At 36.3% G+C, this 23,388-nt stretch overlaps 1 protein-coding gene across 1 annotated transcript; it reads left to right on the top strand.

The window, feature by feature from the left end:
* The first annotated feature begins 21 nt into the window (after positions 1-21).
* Positions 22-21,476, top strand: LOC138332258 (mediator of RNA polymerase II transcription subunit 21-like). The gene is made up of 4 exons (XM_069280277.1): positions 22-178; positions 11,522-11,633; positions 11,827-11,927; positions 20,481-21,476. The coding sequence occupies exons 1-4, from the start codon at positions 137-139 to the stop codon at positions 20,640-20,642; spliced, it is 417 nt and encodes a 138-aa protein (XP_069136378.1). The 5' UTR covers positions 22-136; the 3' UTR covers positions 20,643-21,476.
* The last annotated feature ends 1,912 nt before the right edge of the window (positions 21,477-23,388 follow it).

Below are 23,388 nucleotides of genomic sequence, written 5' to 3'. Positions count from 1 at the left end.
AATTGTCAACTTATTAATTTTATAAATTAGAAAAAAAGGTCATGGTCGTTTCAACAGTGTAAACGCTCATGTGAATACATTAAAAAGCACTTCGCATTCAAACGCACAAGTGACCCAGACGCGCACTTTGTTAAAAATGGCCGACAGACTAACACAGTTGCAGGATGCTGTTAATCAGGTTTGTTATTGTCGATGCTATTCAACACGTTTCTGTTCTGTTGTTTCATCATCCCGATATTGAGAGTTTATGCTCATACACAGAATTAGTCTCATCATCATGCATCGATCGAATCTCCGCGAAAAAGGTTCCAATGTGCCCAGTTAATTTCATCATTCCTGATCGGTCACACTTAAAAACGACAACAAACGACAAGAAACGACAACAAACGACAACACGTTGAATACAAGGAAAAGTTAGTGACAACATAAGATATGTTATTCAGTACATTAAAATGAATATGTCTACCAAGTTTTATGAAGATTGGTGCAAAAATGAAGGAATTTGAGCGATTTTAATTTTCTGAAATCGGCCGCTGGTCAACGATAGATCGAGTGACAAGAGGTTTGCCGTGACGGTATACCGACAACACGTTGTTACATCGAAAATGTTTTAAAAACCTAACGACAACAGAAGGTATGTTATTTGTCATACGATAATGCATCTATGTACAAAATTTCATTAAGTTTGGAATAAAAATGAAGACTTTATACCTGTTTTAATGTTACGAGATCGGCGACTGGTCAGGTTTATATCGCGAGTGTGTACATGTTCAGTATTACCGACAACACATCATAGCATTAAAAAAATTACAAAAACCTAACGACAACATAAGATATGTTGTTTTTCATACCATAATGCATCTTAGAACGAATAATCATACCCTGCCTCCACTCCGGTTCTTCCGTCCGTCGTTCAGAGCTACGTCATCGCAGCTAAATGCATCTCTGTACAAAATTTCATTAAGATTGGAGAAAAAATACCGGAGTAATGACGATTTCAAATATGAAGAGACGCAGAGTGTATACATGTGTGTAAGCCAAGCTTACATGTACAGATCTAGATCCGACCGACAACACAAACTATTTTACGAAATTACGCAGTAATGTTACCGCAAATAATAATATATGTAACCTATATCTAAAGAAAGTAATTCATGTCAATTGTAATGACTATTGATGAAGATTTGAATGAGTAATGGTCATTGAAATTCTCAGTAGACCAACGGCTTGCATACAGTATTCGTACGTGTATGCACACACATGTGTATATTATCAGTGTGATTACAGTTCGCGATTGTATTTATTGTTATGTAAACATATGGTGTGTATATATACTTCCCATATGTTATCTTAAGGAATACATTATTATATGTTTTTTTTTTTATTGTACATTTTTGTATAAAATATTTGCGTATATTTTCGAGAACATGAATGAACGACAAAGAAAAAGCACCGATAATGTCGTCTATCTCTGGCGAGGATGGACTGATCAATTCGGATACTATCAAAGAATCTGATTCAGTATCAAGCAAAATCGACGATATGTATGGTGAAGGTATGGGTACATATTGGTCTGAAAAAACTTTACCAACTATCCGGCGCAGGGTGGTTGAGGCCCGAGTACGATGCCCCCATATACCCAAAGACTGGAAAAACAACAACAGCGAATCAATGAATCACATCATAAAGCTTGTTGGTGACTGGAAAATTTCGAAAGTTCCAGATTTGATAAAACGATTAGAGGACATACAAAACACGCAGTACAACCACGTTCGCAGATCGCGTCACGGAATAGAAGAGTACGAATTAGCTCCGCATGCGCAACTTTTAAAAATAAGTTCAGTATTTTGGAGAGAACTGCCCGTTGTAGAAAGACAACGGAAAGTGCACAAGTTTATGAAACTTGTGAAGCAGAAAAAGGAAGGTATATCTTCCACTAATGGAATGCTAACTATTCCAAAAACTGCAGCCATCGCGAAAAAACCGGATACACGAAAACGGGTGCGTGGAAATGAACAGAATCGCACGGTCCGTCTAAACAGAAAAAAATGTCTTAGCGAAATCTTGTGTGCCCGCAGGACGGAGTTCAAGATATTTAAGGATTGTGTTTCTCTTTAACAGTTAGACTTTAAACGATACGTTTGCGAAATTATCAGTTGGACATTTTACGATATGTTTGCGAAATATCTTGTGTGCCCGCAGGACGGGATTCAAGATGTTTTAACAGTTAAAATTTGTTTACCTTCTAATACTTTTCAAATGAATTACACGTATGTATGTGTCAGTAAAAATCATTCAATAAATAAAATATGTAAGTTCAGTAATAAAAAATGTTAAATAAACGTAATATTTGTAAGCTTCCCGAAATTAAAACTTACGATACGCAAGCGAAATCTTGTGTGCACGCAAGACGGGATTCAAGATATTAAAACTTAATCTTTCAAATAAAACATATTAAATAAAGTCAAAGTTACCGCGTAAATAAAAAAGTGAATTAATATAAAAATATTTACGCAGCTAAAAATACACACACACACAAAAAAACTAACGTGACGCTACCCAATTTGGAACGCTACCCAAAATGAAACAATTTTAAAATATGTGATACAGAATTTTCAGTTTACAATCTAAACTAACAATAAAAGTCTTGAACAAAAATTAAGGTGCTGACTAATAACAGTGACAATTTTGATATGTCATTTTCTTTCCAGTTGCTTATTATTTGTATTTAAAAATGAAAATAATGAAATTTTGAAAAACTCCGGGAAACGACGTCGTGCGACAACCCTAAAAACACCATATATTTTAAAATGAGAAAAATAAATGCTGAATGGAATATATTTGAAAGACATGTGCCCTGAATAAACTAAAATACGTTTGAACTTTATTTAAATCAATTCAAACATTTTTTTATCATGCCTGGACATTTATTAATCAAACTTTATTTAGGAGGTGTTCCGTTTGGGTACTCAAATCTGCTGAAACACAGGGCTGACAAGTAAACAAATCATGAAATTAATAATAAAAGCATCTATTTGTGGAATGTTAAGAAAAAAATCTGGATTCAACCACATGTAAGATTTTTTATGGAGGCGCAGCCTGCCATCATGTAATCACTCTGGTTTTCAATTATCACCGGAACACTATACCTTGGTAATCCTATCGACAGTTTCCGGAACTACGGGAGATAACTTTACACTGTGTATTGCAACGTACGTTGTGTATTATACAGCAGTCAGAGGTTCTCCGTTGATTACATGTTTCAGTCACATTATAATTTCCTACTTTATTACTTTAGACTTATTTTCAATGTTACAATTAGTTATTGATTATTCTAACCGAAAGTGTGTCTCAATATCGGTACTTATACTAGTGAGTGCGCTGCATCTAGATCTGTTGGCCTTACTAACCTACGGCAGACTAACTTGCAAACCGCGAATCTAACAGTAATTGCATATGAACTTGTTTGTAAGTAAAATAATTCAACTGAAAATAAATGCCTTTTCAATTACGGGTATTTAATCGAATATTGCTAGGCCTATCCACTAATATTTTATAAAAATGAACTAGAATTCCCCAAACTAACGAACATGTCAAAAAGAACAGTCCGTACAAAGGGAGACAACTGTTACAAACTCTGCCGACGCACTTGTGTTCACTGCTTCACTCATGTTACCGGGGACGCCATCATGGCTTCTGCTGTTGATATTACGGTATATATTTGTAATTATAAGTACGATGTCATGATATTTAAATATCACAGGCCTAAAAGGATATAATCTGACAATGATTTTGACGATTTTTTTATTCAATTTGACCGAACGAAAATCTGACGTACATGAAAAACGGCGAGGTCCCGTACTATCGCCATTACCTGATCATGACGCCGTGTTGGTCCTGGAATGGCTGGCGAGTTTACAGCCGTGAGTGTTGATAATTTTGTTAAAAACTTGTTGTCAAAACTTCAATAATCCTTTAATATGTTTCATTTACAGTTGATCAGATTATTTTTCGTGCATTTTTCAACGGCAAATAATGTACTAACATCCTACAATAAACACACTACTCGGAACGATAGAAAGTGAAAGAAGCGGTGAACGGACGGTGAATCGGCACGGACAAAGCAGAAATAACAGTGTTTTACAGAGCAAATATATTGATGGAGCCATGATACAAATATTGATTAGTTTGTTTACGATATTTCAGGTAATTTGCGCATATATTGTTTTTAAAGGGACAATTCAGTCAAGAAAACATTAAAATTTGTACATAATATCGAAAAAAAAACCCAGTTCTAATGGAAATTAGATCAGTCGTTTTTACTGTGATATGCCTGAAAAGCCCATGGTTGTGACATGTGTGTAGATGTTCAAACTCGCTCGCTGTCCGCCATTACACATTGTGGTCGAACTTCTTGTATGCCGAACCCTGTCCCTTGCTCGTAGAGTAATGCAACTTTTGTCTAGAACTGCTCAAATCGCTCTGACAGTAGTGTGTTTACCTTATTAGGCGAATTGTCTTGCCTAAAAATCATTTTATCACCTTCTCAGGGGTTATGTAGTTTATTTGTTTAACGTGCGTGACTTTGGCTCGGGTATGGGTACAACGTCCATATTGTGCCTGTTAATCGTATTGATCAACGAATTGATATTTCAACGATATTAATTAAAATATTAAACAATGACGTGGAATTTGTCAATATTTTATGTTATATGTTTCATAAGAAATGTAAAACAATACATTTATGCCATATTTTGCTTTTTGGTTATGTAAAAGAATTAGCCTGAGTGAATTGTCCCTTTAAGTTATAAAAAATCGGCAATATTTTGAGTATTTCCGACATAGAAAATCGCCCATTTTCTGACATGTAAACGTTTTAATTAATTTTTGAAGACCTCATGTCGAATAATATTTGGAAATGATAGCATCACTGTGTAATTTGATTCATTCTGAAGCAACATTATTAACAAAACATTTCTCAAAAATAAACATAAAAGTACGGCGGCACAGAAGTGACACGAAAATTTTTTTTTTTTAATGTAGGACCAAAAAAAAAGATTTTATGTAGGGTGAAAAATATTTTTTCTTTTACGTGCTCACGTAAAACTTATTATGTGAGCACGTAAAACGTTTACGTGCTCACGTAAAACAGTTTGTGTAAGACAAGAAATATTTTTTATGTATAGTGAAAAATATTTTTTTTATGTGGGACGAAAAATGTTTTTTTTTATGTAAGACAAAAAATTTTTTTTTTATGTAAGGTGAAATATATTTTTTTCTTGTTTTTAACAATATCTTGTTTATTTGCAGATGTTGCATATTCTATACAAAGGGATATTCCGTTAAGATATTAAAGGATTTGTGCAGCCAAAATATTTTTTTGATAATACGTCAGGATATTGCTTTTGATGAATGAAAAATTAAGTCCCACCCAACGAATCGCCTAGCTTTTAGCGCTATCGGTTGGTTTTGGTCGTGATTTACGGGTAGTGTCGACTACGGTTCAGAGATAATGAGATAATGATGTAGATATTTTCAGTTTCAAAACAATCCATTTACACCATTTCAAACATTCAAACAAGCATATATCTAACTTTAGATTAGATATTCTGTCCAATTTGATAGCGATATCAAAATGATGTTCGGATCAGTCTGGACTGAGATTTAGATAGCATATTATATAAATTTCTCTGTAATAAAAAAAAAACCAGTATAATGCAACGCTATCTTATTACTTATTATTGTTTTTATTTCAAACTTCTACCATAACGATGCAAATACGTCACAGTTTTTGAGTAAAAGTAAAATGTGGACGGTTTATTAGTTATGTGATATTGGAGTGACAATACCAAACTTATACCGAAAATAATATGTATATCTATATTGTTGCCTTTGAAACTTTATCCATAACATTTACTAAAAAGAAGAAATACATCAATGATATTTCTGATATGTGTTTCTAAATTACAGTATAAGTGTAGATTTAAATTCATAATTTCAAAATTATACTAAATCCTTAAAATAGTATATCCATTGTCGATCCTTTTGTATATCATACCGAGATTTAATAGTATGATATATGAACATTTATCGTATTATCCAAAAAGTAACCACATATAGTGTTCAAATGAAAAATGAAATTACTTGTATACAGGCATCATAAATAGATATGAAATGTTGTACCTTTTCAAAATTATACTTGGTGATATTTAAATAAGTATATTTAGTGTGGTAATGCTGTAACCCTTCTTGTATGACTATACATGTAGATTCGAAACGGTGAAAATACTAGAACGAATATACGTACCCGGCCTACTATACCTTTCTAAAGACGACACCATTTTCTGTCAAAAAGTCTTTTGAGCTACAATATTGCGGCTATGAAAATACATGCTTAGAATTTTTCCTAAAACCTTAGAAATTACGGGTGATTGCTATATTCCACGATTCCGTAATTACAGTACTAGACTGGAATAATTTTTAAGGTTAAATCTTTAGTTGAAATAGTTCTTAGAACCATTTTTGTTTCTGAATAAGTCAACTTCCATTATTGTTTTACCTGTGTACGGCATATATATATGTAATATATATTCCTAGGTACATGTATGATCAGGGATATTTTATTTCCATTTGCTTTTACATCTTCATTTTAAAAATGGAGGTGACAATAAAAAAACCTAGAGCATAGATGTACGGGGTTTCCATAATTCAAGTCACAATCCAATTAACGGATGTCCTAACCTGATTGACAGTAAGACAATAGCAAATACCCGACATAGTCCACCGAATAGCAAATTGCCCGCGGCCAGGTACTTACAGGTGAGTTCGATGAATGGCGTTTGGTACAGGTAAACAACATCCTGGCCCAGGTATTACATAACCATCAAACCAAAGACATGGCTAATTATATATCTGTATAGGGATATCTACTCGTATATCGATTAAAAATTGAAAGCGACCACACAGTCTGAAAAAAATAGTTTGTTTTGCTAATATCTCAATATTTAGATCTTTTATAATATCAAAAATAAATTCTTTCTACCATATGTTGAAACGTTTTACGGTATTGTAATAAATGTATCTCAATTTATTCGGTTAGCAACACACAACACAATGTTTGTAATGATCAATCATCGGTGTGTATGTACAGAAACATATACACCGTATACATATATGTATATATGTTTCTGGTATGTACGTCAATACTTTAATAAAGGATTTCTGAAATTGTTTCATAAAATTTCATTTTACAGTCACAAACTTTGTAATTCACAATGTATCAAAGATACAGACTACAGGAAAATATTATCTAATTAAAGCTTATTCGTTGCTGAACTCCTCGACAAAAAAAATCGAAACTTTTATTTCTGTGTGGATTTTCTGTCATAATTACACGAAGATACCTGTTATTAGAGCATAAATTAGAGTATTTGAAACATCGAATTTCACTCTTTTAGTTATTTACATTCGAGCCAAAGTTATTGTATAAAGTAATCATAAAAAAAATCGTTGATCGGCTTTTCCTGTGACCGTCGATGTAAGTGATAGCACATCAGTTATAGTACAGCTATAAGCCACGGACTATTATGATGTCACACGGTTTAGAGCTAGAAAATATGCATAATCGGGCGGTCAGAAGTTTGGACCTCGATATCGACGGTTTACAGGTTATTCCGGTCGCGCGCGGCACGGAGAGGTTTCTACACGTGCTAATAAAGCCATTTCCAGCATAAACTGAAATTATAATTTTTGACTGCACAATTCCTTTAACTAGTACTTTCATTGCAACAAAATGTAATATTCCAATCCAGTATTAACTTCTGAAATTGAAATCAGGGGTATCAATGTTTATAATATCCTGAGTTGGGTTAGATGTTTTAATGGAATATCCCTTGAGAGGAAATTGGACATTGATTTCAACTTCACCTTACGCTGTTGTTAACATTGACAGATTGACACTGGATTTGGCAATATTTGATTGTTGGGTTCATTAATGGCATGGACAGCCTCCAATGTATGTTGTGTGTAGCATGCACAGACTGCGCTGTATTTGTTGGGTCTTCTTGTATAGTGGAACTCTTGCCCTTTCATTGTGCTACATGTATTATGATATCACTGGAACATGCCGCTGAAGACACCCAAGCATCCCAACACACCTTGTCACATTAAACTGACAATGGGTCAGCCAGTCGTTCTACTGCCAGTATATGCTGAGCTCAGCAGGAGCATAACTACCACTTTCATACACTTTGCCCAGATGGTAGAAAGTTCAAACCATGATTGAAATTTCAAAACATGTAAAAACCAACACAAACTTTCAAAAGGAATATATATTAGTCTTGCATCATTTTTATTCTATATCATTAGTCATTGTTCATATTTATTTCGCATACAATATTTTCAAGATCTTTGGAGCATTTGTTTTTAACAACTTTATAAGATTAAACATTTCCATGATTTAATCAATTTGCAAATACTTGATCCACATTATTCTATAATAAACAACAGTCATTCTGCGAAAGTACAGAATTTTCAATCTGATATTTCAATCCATATTGATTGAAAATAACCTGAACATGTACTATTACTTTTATGATATATCTTTAATATTTCAATATATCATTACCCTGTCTAGAATCTGAGCTACGCCTCCTTCAGTACTTTCAGTACTTTGATTTTACAATTATCTTCAAAAAGTGTTCCAATTTGGGTAGCGTCACGTAGGGTCTGAAAACATACTCGTGTATTGAGTATGGCCTAGAGTTCTACACCGACTATAATGATGTTTACACAATAATGGCTTAGAAAAACAATATCGAGACCCTATATGCACTCGTACACACGCGTGTACAGGCGTGTGTGAGTCGTCAATCTGTTGTCGGTAGTAGACCTGACCATTCGCCGATCTCGTAACATTAAAACAGGTATAAAGTCTTCATTTTTATTCCAATCTTAATGAAAATTTGTACATAGATGCATTATAGTATGACAAATAACACATCTTCTGTTGTCCTTAGGTTTTTAAAACATTTTCGATGTTACAACGTGTTGTCGGTATACCGTCACGGCAAACCTCTTGTCACTCGATCTATTGTTGACCAGCGGCCGATTTCAGAATATTAAAATCGCTCTAATTCCTTCATTTTTGCACCAATCTTCATAAAACTTGGTAGAAATATTCATTTTAATGTACTGAATAACATATCTTGTGTTGTCACTAACTTTTCCTTATATTTAACGTGTTGTCGTTTGTTGTCGTTTCTTGTCGTTTGTTGTCGTTATTAAGTGTGACCCTTCCTGATTTCAGCCCAGTCAAAATTAACCTAGTTAGTAGACTATCGACCCGATTTTCAGCGACTTGAAACTTCAAACAGGCAACATCCAACATTAAAAAAAGTAAAGCCTTATTTCATCCTGTTATTGTCATATTGGGCTTAGACAAAACGGCCATATTGTCATACGGACGCTCGGCCCAACTTGCTTGCTAGTTCGTCTTCTTCTTTAGTTTGTCACCATCCGTCAAAAGTGACGATTATAGGTGAGGTGGTGTGGGGGAGGGGGTTATATACAGTGCATCTTTTCCTGGTGCTGGAATAGATAAAAGTAGATAGGTTGAAAACTTGATAAAAATGAGGTGTTTATTTGTGAGAGGGGGCTTCAAGGGCTACATTGTTTATGTTTGCCTTGAAGCCCTCCAGTGTAGTGTTTTGTTTTGTACTGTTGCCACAGGGAGGAGATCCCAGCGTGTGATGGTGTATGGGAAGAAGGAATACTTAAATGTATCCTTTGTGGCTGTGATGTGTCTGTATGCATATGAATGGGTGTGTCTAGTGGCTCAAAATTCTGACTGATCGCTTGTTAACACGATCAGTCAGAATTCTGAGTCTGCGATTATGGTCAGTTTTAGCAGACTAGTTACCTGGTTACTCAAATACTGTCATATCGACACTAGTCAAAACGACCCTGCTAATGTGAAATTGGTCCCTATCAGACAGGGCTTGAATTTTACATTTTTTGCCACTTGCTAAAAATAGCAAGTGCCATAAATTTTTACTTGCTAAAATATACTTTTTACTTATAATTAATATCCGTATTCAAATTACAGTTATGTTATATATAAAATCCTTTATTTTTGCATGATGATGTGAGGTGTATAAGTACATAGCGTATATCAACAACATTATTGTAAGAACTGGGCCCCCATATTTTCCATTACAACAATTTTTCACAATCATTATGCCATTTTTACAGTTGTCCCTGATAAAAACCACTTGCTAAAATAAGCAAGTGCATATTTTTTTCACTTGCTACTCTGGTATACCTACTTGCAAAAAGCAAGTAAAACATCCTGAAATTCGAGCCCTGATCAGATGTACTCAGTAGAGTAGCTACTGTTGTAATTCGCTAAATCTAGCCATGATTGCTATAATGCAGACTCAAAATTCTGACTGATAGCAAACTACTACTGTTGTAGCCACGATCAGGTCCGGTAGCACCACTGAATCTGGCTAAAAAGCTAGATCTGACTACACGTATAGTGGACAAAGGTAAACAGAAGTGACATACCTGCTCACAAAATCAGCGTACTCATCAAAAATTGAATGACGAATCTTGAGAATCGGCAAAACAAAATATTTTTGTCATCTAAGATAAATTCCGGTGAGTTTTTAAAAATCCATCATTGCATTTTTTGGTACTCGCATCCATTTATCCTCATGTTCTGATGAAAAAGATACAAAATCCAAGTTTTCCATTTGAAATATGCCACTTATCTAGTTGTTTATGAGCTGACTAATCACATGGTCAATTTTGCACCGGATCTGCATGCTCCAACGCACCTTCACCACATAATCTTCATCAGGTGCATGCTTATCTGCATACAACACAACAACGCCATTTTTGATTGACTCGCTACAGGTTTGTTACCAGGGAATAGTGATGATCGATACCAAATAATTGCAATGATGGAATTTTAAAAAGTCAGCTGAAAATGAGCAAGTAGGCAAACATTATTCATAACACTGACTTAGGTGACCCCGAAACGGGGCATTGTTAGATCTTGTATTGGAGCGTAATGTAGAGCATCATAATGGAGCATGAATTTGTTACTAAACCTCTAAACTAAACATTGAAATAAGATTAGTTTGTGTGTCAAAAAGTATAAAAAAATAGTTTCAAGGAGCTAACAGTGATTTATGGGACTTGTCTAGATGAAACCTGGAATGATTTTCTTGTGGGACTCGCCAAAATGTTGAGAATGTTACCCTCTATACATGTATATATTTCTTTGTGTTGTTGCTAATCAAAAATTGAAATTAGTGTTTTGGACTCCCCTTAAAAAATCCTACATACATTGCTGAGCTTAGTTGAACAGTTTTGGAGTCATTATCCCCCGCAAAATGTATTTCATGGAATATCAAAAAAGGTTCATAATCATGTATATACATGTACTTGGTATTTATAAATGATTATGAAAAAGCTCATTTATAATTGAACAATTATTGTTTTTAATGATTTTAAGCTTGCTGACCAGTTCTGTAACAGTGTCGGAATACTCCAGCAGTGTTCACCACCAAGTACTTTTGCTGGCTTTGAGAAACAACTTGGAAAATCACCCAATGATGCACAAGAAGGTATTACTATCATAACTTCATAAGATAATGAAATTTGTTTATTTGTCCTATTAATTTGGTATTTTATTAGCTAGATCATAAAAAGCAGTTTGCATGATTAATACATACATACTCATTTAAATTAAATTTGAACTCAGATGAAAAGTCATTACTTTTAGTGGTTATATACATTGATATGTCTCCCTGATTTTAGACTATGCCGCCATTTTTGCCAAGCTGATTGCCAGAACAGCTAAAGACATTGATGTCCTGATAGAGTCACTTCCTATTGAGGACTCATCACTGGAGCTCCAGGTAAAAGTCACAAAGACACAACACATCATAAATACAGGGGCGTGGTAAAAATATGTATTACAAACATGGGGACATGGAAAATAATTCCATCAAATATTCGGGCGTGGTAAAAATATGTATTACAAACATGGGGACATGGAAAATAATTCCATCAAATATACGGGCATGGTAAAAATATGTATTACAAACATGGGGACATGGAAAATAATTCCATCAAATATGCGGGTGTGGTAAAAATATGTATTACAAACGTGGGGATATGGAAAATAATTCCATCAAATATGCGGGTGTGGTAAAAATATGTATTACAAACATGGGGACATGGAAAATAATTCCATCAAATATGCGGGTGTGGTAAAAATATGTATTACAAACATGGGGACATGGAAAATAATTCCATCAAATATACGGGCGTCGTAAAAATATGTATTACAAACATGGGGACATGGATAATAATCCCATCAATTATACAGGGGTCATAAAAATATGTATTACAAATATGGGGCCATTGAAAATAATTCCATCAAATATACGGGCGTGGTAAAAATATGTATAACAAACATGGGGACATGGAAAATAATCCCATCAAATATACGGGTGTGGTAAAAATAATTTATTACAAACATGGGGACATGAAAAATAATTCCATCAAATATACAGGGGTCATAAAAATATGTATTACAAACATGGGGCCATGGAAAATAATTCCATCAAATATACGGGCGTGGTAAAAATATGTATTACAAACATGGGGACATGGAAAATAATTCCATCAAATATACAGGGGTCATAAAAATATGTATTACAAACATGGGGACATGGAAAATAATTCCATCAAATATACGGGCGTGGTAAAAATATGTATTACAAACATGGGGACATGGATTTGTTTGTTTGTTTGTTTGAGTTTTACGGCCCATCGACAACTAAGGTCATTTAGGGCCAAACTACAAGTCATGCATTAATATCAGGATAAAAGTTCAGGGTAAGAAAAAGCAAGTAAGGACTAAAACACAGATTGTAAACGTTAATTTGATAAAAAAAAAAAAGGTTTGCATGGGATAAAATAAATTTGGCTAAAACACATGAGAAAACTCATGCAAAAAGTTGATGAAACGATGAAATGTTGAGTTGATACGATGTATGATGAGAAAACGTTCATATTTTGCTTAAAATACCGATCTCTTTGAGATAATTAAAAATACGATTATGTCTCACGGCATGAAACAAAGTGTACATGTCGGAGACATCGTAGTATTTATCTCGTATGTGTTTAAAATCAATACAATGCAATAAAATATGCTCCACTGTGAGAGGAGAATCACATGCATGGCATGTGGGAGGATCCTCCCCTCTCAATAGATAGGAATGTGTAAAATATGTGTGTCCAGTTCGGAGCCGAGAGAGAACAACTTCCTCTCTGCGGTCTTTCTGACTGGACAGTTTAGGATTAAGTGTAGGTTGAATTTTAAACAGTTTATTGTTTGTTTCGGTAGACCACCTTTGTTGCCAATGGTGTTTGATGGCTGACTGAATTGAAGGTTTGATGTCGGTGTATGGTAGTTTCAAATCTGTTTGTGCTAGGCGAAGAGCAGTCTTAGCTGCTTTATCAGCCTGTTCATTCCCCTTTATACCCACATGACTGGGAATCCAGAGATAAGTAATTTGAGTTTTAGAAGATAATCGAAATGTTCGGATTAAAAGATTTTGGATTAGAGTATTTCTAGGGCTTCTTGATTTCAAAGCCTGAAGAACCGAAAGAGAGTCTGAACAGATGATTGCCTTTTCAATGCGGTGTTCTTCGATATGGTCAAGCGCCAGACCGATAGCACATGCTTCCGCAGAGAAAATGGAGGCAGTATCCGGGAGTCGGATAGAGGAGCAGTGATTAGATGTACAGCATGCTGCCGCAACATTATCACCATCTTTTGATCCGTCAGTGTAGATCTGAACATGGTCAGGGAAAGCCCTAATGCACTCCCGAAAGGAGGATTTGTGTTCTTCGGGTAATGCACTGGATTTTGCCCTCTCATGTAGAGATAAATTGATATCAGGTGTTTGAATGAGCCATGGTGGTACATCCGATACGGTGTACTCGTCAATGGTGTCGAAAGTTATATTAAGTTCCAGTAAAAATTTTGAAATTCTGATGCCAAATGTTAGTATGAGCTTTTGATTTTGTGTAAATATTTCTTGATGTTGTGGATTGAATACAAGGTTAAATGCAGGATTTTTGGGGTTGGATTTCAGTTGAGCAGCATACTGTAAGGATAATTTCTTTCGTCGATCGTCTAGAGATGGCTCATTAGCTTCCACATGGAGACTCTTCACAGGTGTTGTTCGAAAAGCTCCAAGTGCGAGACGCAGTCCCTGATTCTGTATAGGGTCAAGCATCTGTAGATAGGAGCTGCGAGCCGATCCATAGACAATAGAGCCGTAGTCAAGTTTTGATCTAATAAGTGCCCGATAGATACGTAGAAGCATTTCACGGTCTGCACCCCAATCAGAATGGGAAAGAACTCGTAGAATGTTCAGCGCCTTCGAGCACTTATCCTTCAGATGTTTGATATGTGGAACAAAGGACAGTTTCGAATCAAATATTAATCCAAGAAATTTAGTTTGTTCAACTACTGGAATTTTAATTCCATTGAGTGTGAGGTCAGGATCATTGTGTTTTCGTTTATGACAGAAGTGCATACAGACAGTTTTTGATCTTGAAAATCTAAAGCCATTTTTGTCAGCCCAATTTTGTAATTTGCCTAAACATTGTTGTAGTTGCCGTTCTATAGTGTGCATGTTTTTTGATCTGTAACAGATCAAGAAATCATCCACAAATAGAGATCCTTCCGTAGATTGGCCAAGACATTTGGTTATGCTGTTAATTTTTAGTCCAAAAAGTGTGACGGACAAGATTCCACCCTGAGGGACGCCCATCTCCTGTGTTTCTGTTTCTGAATAAGTTGAACCCGTTCGAACTTTGAAATGCCTGTCAGATATAAAATTTGATATAAACTTTGGCAAATTACCACGTATACCGATATCATGGAGATCGTTCATGATTCCATATTGCCAAGTTGTGTCGTATGCCTTTTCAAGGTCAAAGAATACGGCCACAAGATGTTCTTTCTTGGCAAATGCTTCTCGTATAAATGTTTCTAGTCTAACTAAGTGGTCTACCGTTCCCCTGCGGTTTCTAAAGCCGCTTTGCAAAGGACTTAAAATATTGTTTGATTCCAGGAACCAAACTAATCTGGTATGTATCATTACGTTCTAGAGTTTTACAAATACAACTCGTCAATGAAATAGGACGATAGTTATTGGCATCAGTAGCATCTTTCCCGGGCTTCGGAAGGGGTATAATAGTAGATTCCTTCCAAGACTCGGGAATTTTGCCAGAAGAGTAAACTTGATTAAATATAGTTAAAAGACATTTTAGTGAAGAGTCTGGTAATTGTTTTAAAAACACATATGGAATTTCGTCTGGTCCAGCTGCCGAGTCCTTTGATTTCTCAAGGGACTCGAGCAATTCTGGTAACTCGAAAGGCCTATTGTAACTTTCACTATTGGAGGATTTAAAATTAAGACGTCTCTTTTCCTTTTCCTTTTTAAATTTTTGAAATCTTTTGGAATGATTTTTGATGGATGAATTTTTAGCAAAATTTTTGGCAAAGGCGTCAGCTATTTCGGATTTTGAAGAAAATATTTTATTGTTGTTAATGAGGTGGGAGGATGGTGTTGCTTTTCTTTTCCCACTGATTTTACCAATCATTTCCCAAACTTTCTTCGAAGATGTATTGGAATTAATTTTTGAGACGTACTCTTTCCAAGTACTTTTCTTGTGTGATTTGATAGACCTTCGAGCTTTTGCTCTCCATATTTTAAAATTGTTATAGTTTGAGACGGTTGGCGAAGCCAAGTACCGCCTCAGAGCGGAATTTCTACCAGATCTATTGATAAATGAATCATTTGAGAGACGAAACTTTGTAGGTTTTGGCACGGATTTTGGTATGATTTTTTGTAGCGATAGAAGTGAGCGCTTCTGTGAAAATTTTAATGGGGTCATCGAGGTTCAAAAAATTTATCCTCAATGAGCTCCTCTGCGCACAAATTTTTAAATTGAACCCAGTCCGCCTTATGTAGATTCCAACGAGGAATAGGCTCTTCAAGTTTTGGTGACCCTATGTTTTTAAGTATAATTGGAAAGTGATCGCTCCCACAGAGATCATCGTTGACCATCCAATCATAATCCAGAAGAATTGATGGATGGCACAACGATAGATCAATGTGGGTAAGCGAGCCAGAGGCAGGGTGTAAATATGCTGGGGCATTGGTGTTATAAAGACATAAGCTGTTTTTATTAATAAAATCTTCGATACGTCTACCTCTATCGTCAGTGCCTGGGGATCCCCAGAGGCTATTATGACCGTTAAAGTCACCCATGATAATATATGGCACTGGTAGTTGTGATACGATGTTACTCAGTTCATCACAACTAAATGGAGTATTTGGAGGTAAATATATAGAACAGACTGTTATTTTTCGGTGAAGAGTTGTGCTTACAGCAACAGCTTGTAAGGTGGTATTTAGCTGAATGTGTCTGTGAGGAACGTTTTTATGTACCGCCACCGCCACACCACCTGATGGGTGGCCACCTGTTGTTGGAGTTTTGGTGTATAGTGTAAATTGTCGGAGATTGATGGTGTCTTTCAGCATTATTTCTTGAAGGCAGAATATGGATGGGTTTTTTGTTTGTATAAGATGTTTTAATTCTTCTATGTTCGCTTTAAATCCGCGTATGTTCCATTGTATGATAGTGTTTGTCTCTATGTTGATCCTTGAGGATAGTTTGTCGGACCGACAGGACTACTCGAAGTAGGTTGTTTGGTGGCGATAAATGTATTGTCACCAAACTCGCTGTCGTCCGATAGAACATCATAGATGTTCCGTCCAAGGATAGGGTCATCTGATCCCTTACTGGGTTTGTTGTTTAGTGCAGGGAGCCTCGCCAGCTTTACCTTGGTGGTTTTTGTCTGGCGTTGCTCCTGCGGTGGTGTATTTGCTGGACGCTTTGCTTTATCTCAGGGAGTTTTTTAACGTCAATAGACGGTGAAGATGTAGCACGTCTATGACGAGCGGCGGTAACTTTTTTTCTGATGTTCGGTGTTTGAATTTGGTGTTGTGTAAGTCCTGGAGACGCCGGTGGGATTGGCGTTTTAGCTCCAGGTGGTTTTTGTTGTGGTTTAGATGGACCTGACTTGAACCTGTTCGGGTCCCCCATGATTACTTTGCAGGCCTTAGCATCAGCCATATCTGGGACATCATTGTCCCAGTTAGGCTTGTCAACCAAGGCCTGGACCGACGCATGTTTGACGGTGACACTGTCAACAGGCGTCTTTGCGCGGGTGATCTGGGCATAGGTTGCCACATTCAGGTCTGAACACTCGACTATCCTCCTAGCTTCAGGGAAGGAGACACCTCGGGTATATTTGACCCGTAATATCTCCCTCTCCCGAGTCCAGGCAGGACAGGTGCGAGCAGACGCAGCATGGTCACCCCTGCAATTGACGCAGTGACGGTTGACAATGTCACATTCGTCTTTTTCGTCGTGACCTTCACGGCCACAGTGCTGACATACCATTTTCCGTCTACAATTGTTCTCATGATGGCCGTACCTCTGGCAGTTACGGCACCTCAATGGATTAGGGATGTAGACAGTGACATTGTAACGTTGGTATCCAACAGTTACGCTCTGTGGTAATGTTGGTGTAGCGAATGTTAAGATAAAAGTGTGTGTTGGGACCAAGCTCCCACTTTTTCTCGTCATGATGCGTTTAACATGAGAGACCGGAATGTTCTCCTCTTGGAAGTATGACAGTATGTCAGCCTCATTGTCATTGCGCAAGGCTGGGCACCTGATTACCCCCTTGCTGCAATTTAATGATGAGTGTGGTTTTACACACACACTGAGGCCGGCAAAACTGTTGGTTCCAAGGAGGTTCTCCGCTTGTTGCTTGCGGAAAACCTCTATTAGGAGATCACCCGATCCCAAAGGCTTCACAGATTTGACATCTCCAGCAATGCCTTTGATGCCCTTTCGCAATATTAAGGGTGATAAACCTGCAGTGGTCTTGCCACTCTGTGTAGAGGACATGACCAGAAACTGTGGGAATGTGTTTGTTGTACCGCTTTTTGTTTGTTGATTTGTGGTTGATTCCTTTTGGGGAGATTTTGGTTGTAGTTCATTTTGTTTGTTTTTGGAAGCCATCTTTTAGAGTTAATTACAATTCGCTAGCTGTGCCCCCACCCACCTCGGAGCCCAACAGGGGGACACTCATGATGACATGGATATCCAATGTCAAAGTGTCAGGGTTACACAGATAGTATACTCGGAAGAATATTTCGAACAAACATAATTCAAATCAAGCTTGCGACAGCACGCTCGCAAGATTGTACACCTGCAAGATCGATCAGAATCAAGACAATCCAAATTAAACTCACGATTGACCCTAAGCCACCGCCTTCTTGGAGATCTACGAACCAAGGGCTCGGCATGACCAGCCGATTGATAATACAGGGCCCATATTACCTCTCGTCTAACCGGAGTCTGAAGCCAAAGTAGTGTGTAGCAGTAAAAAAAGGAAGAAAAAAGAGCAAAACCTATTCAACCACCAGGACCTTCTTCCCCCGGATACGAGATGCAACCCACGGCAAACAGGTTGGCTCAAATTGGAGCTACTGTGAAAGCCTTCAGCTACACTGATATCAAGCGGACGCACATCACACCCCCAAAAGTGGTGTGCATCCGCATGAGAGCAGTGCACCCAGTCTCGGGACGTGGACCCAGCTTTCATGGGGACATGGAAAATAATTCCATCAAATATACGGGCGTGGTAAAAATATGTATTACAAACATGGGGACATGGAAAATAATTCCATCAAATATACGGGTGTGGTAAAAATATGTATTACAAACATGGGGATATGGAAAATAATTCCATCAAATATGCGGGTGTGGTAAAAATATGTATTACAAACATGGGGACATGGAAAATAATTCCATCAAATATGCGGGTGTGGTAAAAATATGTATTACAAACATGGGGACATGGAAAATAATTCCATCAAATATACGGGCGTCATAAAAATATGTATTACAAACATGGGGACATGGATAATAATCCCATCAATTATACAGGGGTCATAGAAATATGTATTACAAATATGGGGCCATTGAAAATAATTCCATCAAATATACGGGCGTGGTAAAAATATGTATAACAAACATGGGGACATGGAAAATAATTCCATCAAATATACAGGGGTCATAAAAATATGTATTACAAACATGGGGCCATTGAAAATAATTCCATCAAATATACGGGCGTGGTAAAAATATGTATTACAAACATGGGGACATGGAAAATAATTCCATCAAATATACGGGCGTGGTAGAAATATGTATTACAAACATGGGGACATGGAAAATAATTCCATCAAATATACGGCGTGGTAAAAATATGTATTACAAACATGGGGACATGGAAAATAATCCCATCAAATATACGGGTGTGGTAAAAATAATTTATTACAAACATGGGGACATGAAAAATAATTCCATCAAATATACAGGGGTCATAAAAATATGTATTACAAACATGGGGCCATGGAAAATAATTCCATCAAATATACGGGCGTGGTAAAAATATGTATTACAAACATGGGGACATGGAAAATAATTCCATCAAATATACAGGGGTCATAAAAATATGTATTACAAACATGGGGACATGGAAAATAATTCCATCAAATATACGGGCGTGGTAAAAATATGTATTACAAACATGGGGACATGGAAAATAATTCCATCAAATATACGGGCGTGGTAAAAATATGTATTACAAACATGGGGACATGGAAAATAATTCCATCAAATATACGGGCGTGGTAAAAATATGTATTACAAACATGGGGACATGGAAAATAATTCCATCAAATATACGGCGTGGTAAAAATATGTATTACAAACATGGGGACATGGAAAATAATCCCATCAAATATACATGTGTGGTAAAAATAATTTATTACAAACATGGATAATTGTAAATCAGTTCCATCAAATACAAGAGCATGATTAAAATATTAACAGGAAATACAGGAACATGACAGAAATGTTCAGAATTGTTTATAAATATAAGTTTCGGGCATCAGAAAACTTGTTGGAACAGCTAGAATCACTTGACAAATATGTTTTATCAGAACAATTGACCTTTATAAGAATTCAGTGTACCAAAGACCTGTGGTCACAAAATAAAACAGACCATAGAATTTTCACACACAAAGAAAAAAACTTTCTGGTATTTCTTTTTAACTTTATATGATACAAGTTGACATCAATTGTTATACCTGAATTGCCTTTTCAGTAGTTAGGTCTACATGTATGTTTTGAAACTTGCTGTATACCTTATACAAATAGACAGTTTGAATGGGAGTATTACTAAGAAATACATAACCTCTTTACTGAAAATAAAATTGTATTTTTTTGTGGACTTTCAGGTAGCAACTCTAAAGAAGTTAGAAACAGAAAATCAAGACACAGCCAAAAATTTAGAAGACATTGTTAGTAAAGGTGAAGGACTTTTGGAGCAAATACAAAGTGCACTTAGAGACATTGCCCAGTGTCAATTACAGTGTCAGGCTATGGAGTCCAACACATGACATCAACATAGTGTCAAATGTCACTTAGAAACAGTCATCAACTGAATCTGTTAGGAACACAGAATGACATGGGCGAAGGTTGTCCAGCAAGGCATTGCTGCGCTGTCAGTTACAAATGTCTTGATGTGCTTGGATCCGGACAGAATTGCCAATTGTTGAAATGCAAGATATTTACTCAATTACTTTGGAACAGAATGGCAGTTTCAAACATTGACAGCTGCAAGACACTACACTGTCAGTTATGAATGTCTGAAGTGTTTGGTTTTAGTGCTAGCTACAAAGTCATTTCAATGTCAGCTTAAGGAATTCAGACTGTAATAATACCAATATGACATCTTGGTGCTTGTCAATCAAATCTAAACTGCTTGACATTGGTGTTGATTTCAACATTAACTTGACATCTCAAAATATCTGATGTGCCATTGTCAAAGTATGATATCAATATAACATATTCAAACATCAGAACATCAGCTCATTTGTTTGTCTGTTGAAGTGTCAACCAAATGTCTTGTGTCAAGTCATTATAACAGCTGTGTCCTATAAATGTTCATCAGGAGCAGTTAATCACCTCCTAAGATACGAAACTCTATTGTCATCAGGTAGAGATCTTACATGGAGTTATTCAACAATTACGCATTATGCAAAAGGACTTCAAATATATTTAAATTTTCAGTATTTTGGTCTACATTATACACACAAGTTAAACATTTACACATTTGCAAAATTAAAGTAAGATAAATTTTATGTGTATGTTTATGTATGTATATTTGAAAAATTAAAATAAGATAAATTTTATGTGTATGAAACAATAAAGAATTGTGTAATGCCAGGACAGATTTTGAAGTTGTCTTTATATTTTCAGTCATCATGCTTCGTCTGTTATTGTGCACTGTGCATAAACTTATCATTAAAGCAACTTTGCCTCAATAACTGATAGCCACAGAAATAATATTGGCCTTTAGCATGCTGGGATGAGGGGCTACCAAATAAGTTGGAATTAATTACCTTCACCTTCATTTAAGGTCACAAGGATAAAATAGATTTATTCTACAGCTTCTTTTCAATAACTTAAGAGAGACAGAGACCTGATACTGGGTATTTAGTATGCCGACATGAATTGCTTAAATAAATGACCTTGGCTTTAATTCAAGGTCACAGGGTCAAATAGGTGAAAATCTTCAAACGATTTCTCTGTAAGTTATAAAAGCCTAAATTATTCAAACATTAGATTTGTATGGATGAAGCACACTTTCAAGGTTATTTAAGTACTTCTGCTTCTTTGATCTAGGCAGAACTTGATAACTATCTTTCTTTGTCTATACATTCCACTATACAATACAAGTAACACAGACATGGTAACAAATGTGTCATCTTGATGTCATTAGTTTTAGAAGAAATATGCATTTACCAATTTAATGATGTTTTGATCGTAAGACTACTGTTGGCCTCTTCTTATTACTACGACTTTATTCAGGAGCTGATTTATGAACATATGTTGACTTTGTACTACAGCCCATTAGTGTAATTACTTGGGTCTACATGGGCACTGCCATTAAGGTACAATTTGTATACAAGTTAACAATATTCAACATTTGAACCTCTTACTAGTAATTAGTACTTTCTGAGAAAGTGATAAGAACTTCTATCGTCAAAATCCAGGATAATTATTTATCAGCCATGTGGTTTTCCAAATTGCTATTACCACAACTGTAAGGATCAAAAGAAACTTCCTATGACATTGTGGAGAGATCCTTATTGTTTGTTTGTTTGATTAATTAGCGACCTATTAACAGCTGAGGTCATGTAAGGACGGCCTCTCGTGTATATGGTGTGGTGCGTGTTTTGATAGACTGATATATTCGTGTTGTGTCTTCTTATATAGCGGAACTGTTGCCCTTTTGAGTTCATCTGACCCGTAGGGTTAGGATGACCTATTGTCATCATGCGCCGTGCGCCCTTCACCATGTGTAAACTTTTCATTCAAACAACTTCTTCTCAATAACCGAAAGGCCCAGAGTACTGATATTTGGCCTGTAGCATTCTGGGATGAAGGGCTACCAAGTTTGTTCAAATGAATGATCTTGACCTTCATTCAAGGTCACAGGGGTCAAAAAAGGTTAAAATCTTCAAACGACAGGGATCAAATAGGCTAAAATCCTTTAAACAACTTCTTATGAATAACTAAGAGGCCTAGGGCCTAGACACCTGATATTGGGCCTCTCACGTGCTAGGATGAAGGGCAATTAAGTTTGTTCAAATCAATGACCTTGATCTTCATTCAAGGTCATTCAAGGTCACATGGGTCAAAAATCTTAAAATCTTTAAACGACTTCTTTTCAATAACCAGAAGGACCAGGGTACTGTATTGGGCATGTAGCATCCTGGGATAAAGGGCTACCAAGTCTGTTCAAATGAATGACCTTGACCTTCATTCAAGGTCGCAGGGGACAAAAATGGCTAAAATCTTCAAACAACTTCTTCTCAAGAACCAGAAGGCCCAGGGTATTGATATTAGGTCTGTATCATGCTGGGATGAAACACTACCAAGTTTGTTCAAATCAATTACCTTGACCTTCATTCAAGGTCACAGGGGTCAAATAGGCTAAAATCCTTTAAACAACTTCTTGTGATAACTAAGAGGCCTAGAGACCTGATATTAGGCGTCTCACATGCAGGGATGAAGGGCTACCAAGTTTGTTCAAATGAATGACCTTGACCTTCATTCAAGGTCACAGGGGTCAAACAG

Source organism: Argopecten irradians, chromosome 9 (genome assembly GCF_041381155.1).
Source record: "Argopecten irradians isolate NY chromosome 9, Ai_NY, whole genome shotgun sequence".
NCBI lineage: Eukaryota > Metazoa > Mollusca > Bivalvia > Pectinida > Pectinidae > Argopecten > Argopecten irradians.
This window is presented reverse-complemented; position numbering and strand designations above follow the sequence as displayed.

Excerpts from the sequence above, each read along its gene's own strand:
- LOC138332258 (XM_069280277.1), top strand. The coding sequence starts at position 137 with ATGGCCGACAGACTAACACAGTTGCAGGATGCTGTTAATCAG. Across the intron at positions 11,634-11,826 it reads ACCCAATGATGCACAAGAAG|ACTATGCCGCCATTTTTGCC; the intron begins GTATTACTATCA and ends CCCTGATTTTAG. Across the intron at positions 11,928-20,480 it reads ACTCATCACTGGAGCTCCAG|GTAGCAACTCTAAAGAAGTT; the intron begins GTAAAAGTCACA and ends GTGGACTTTCAG.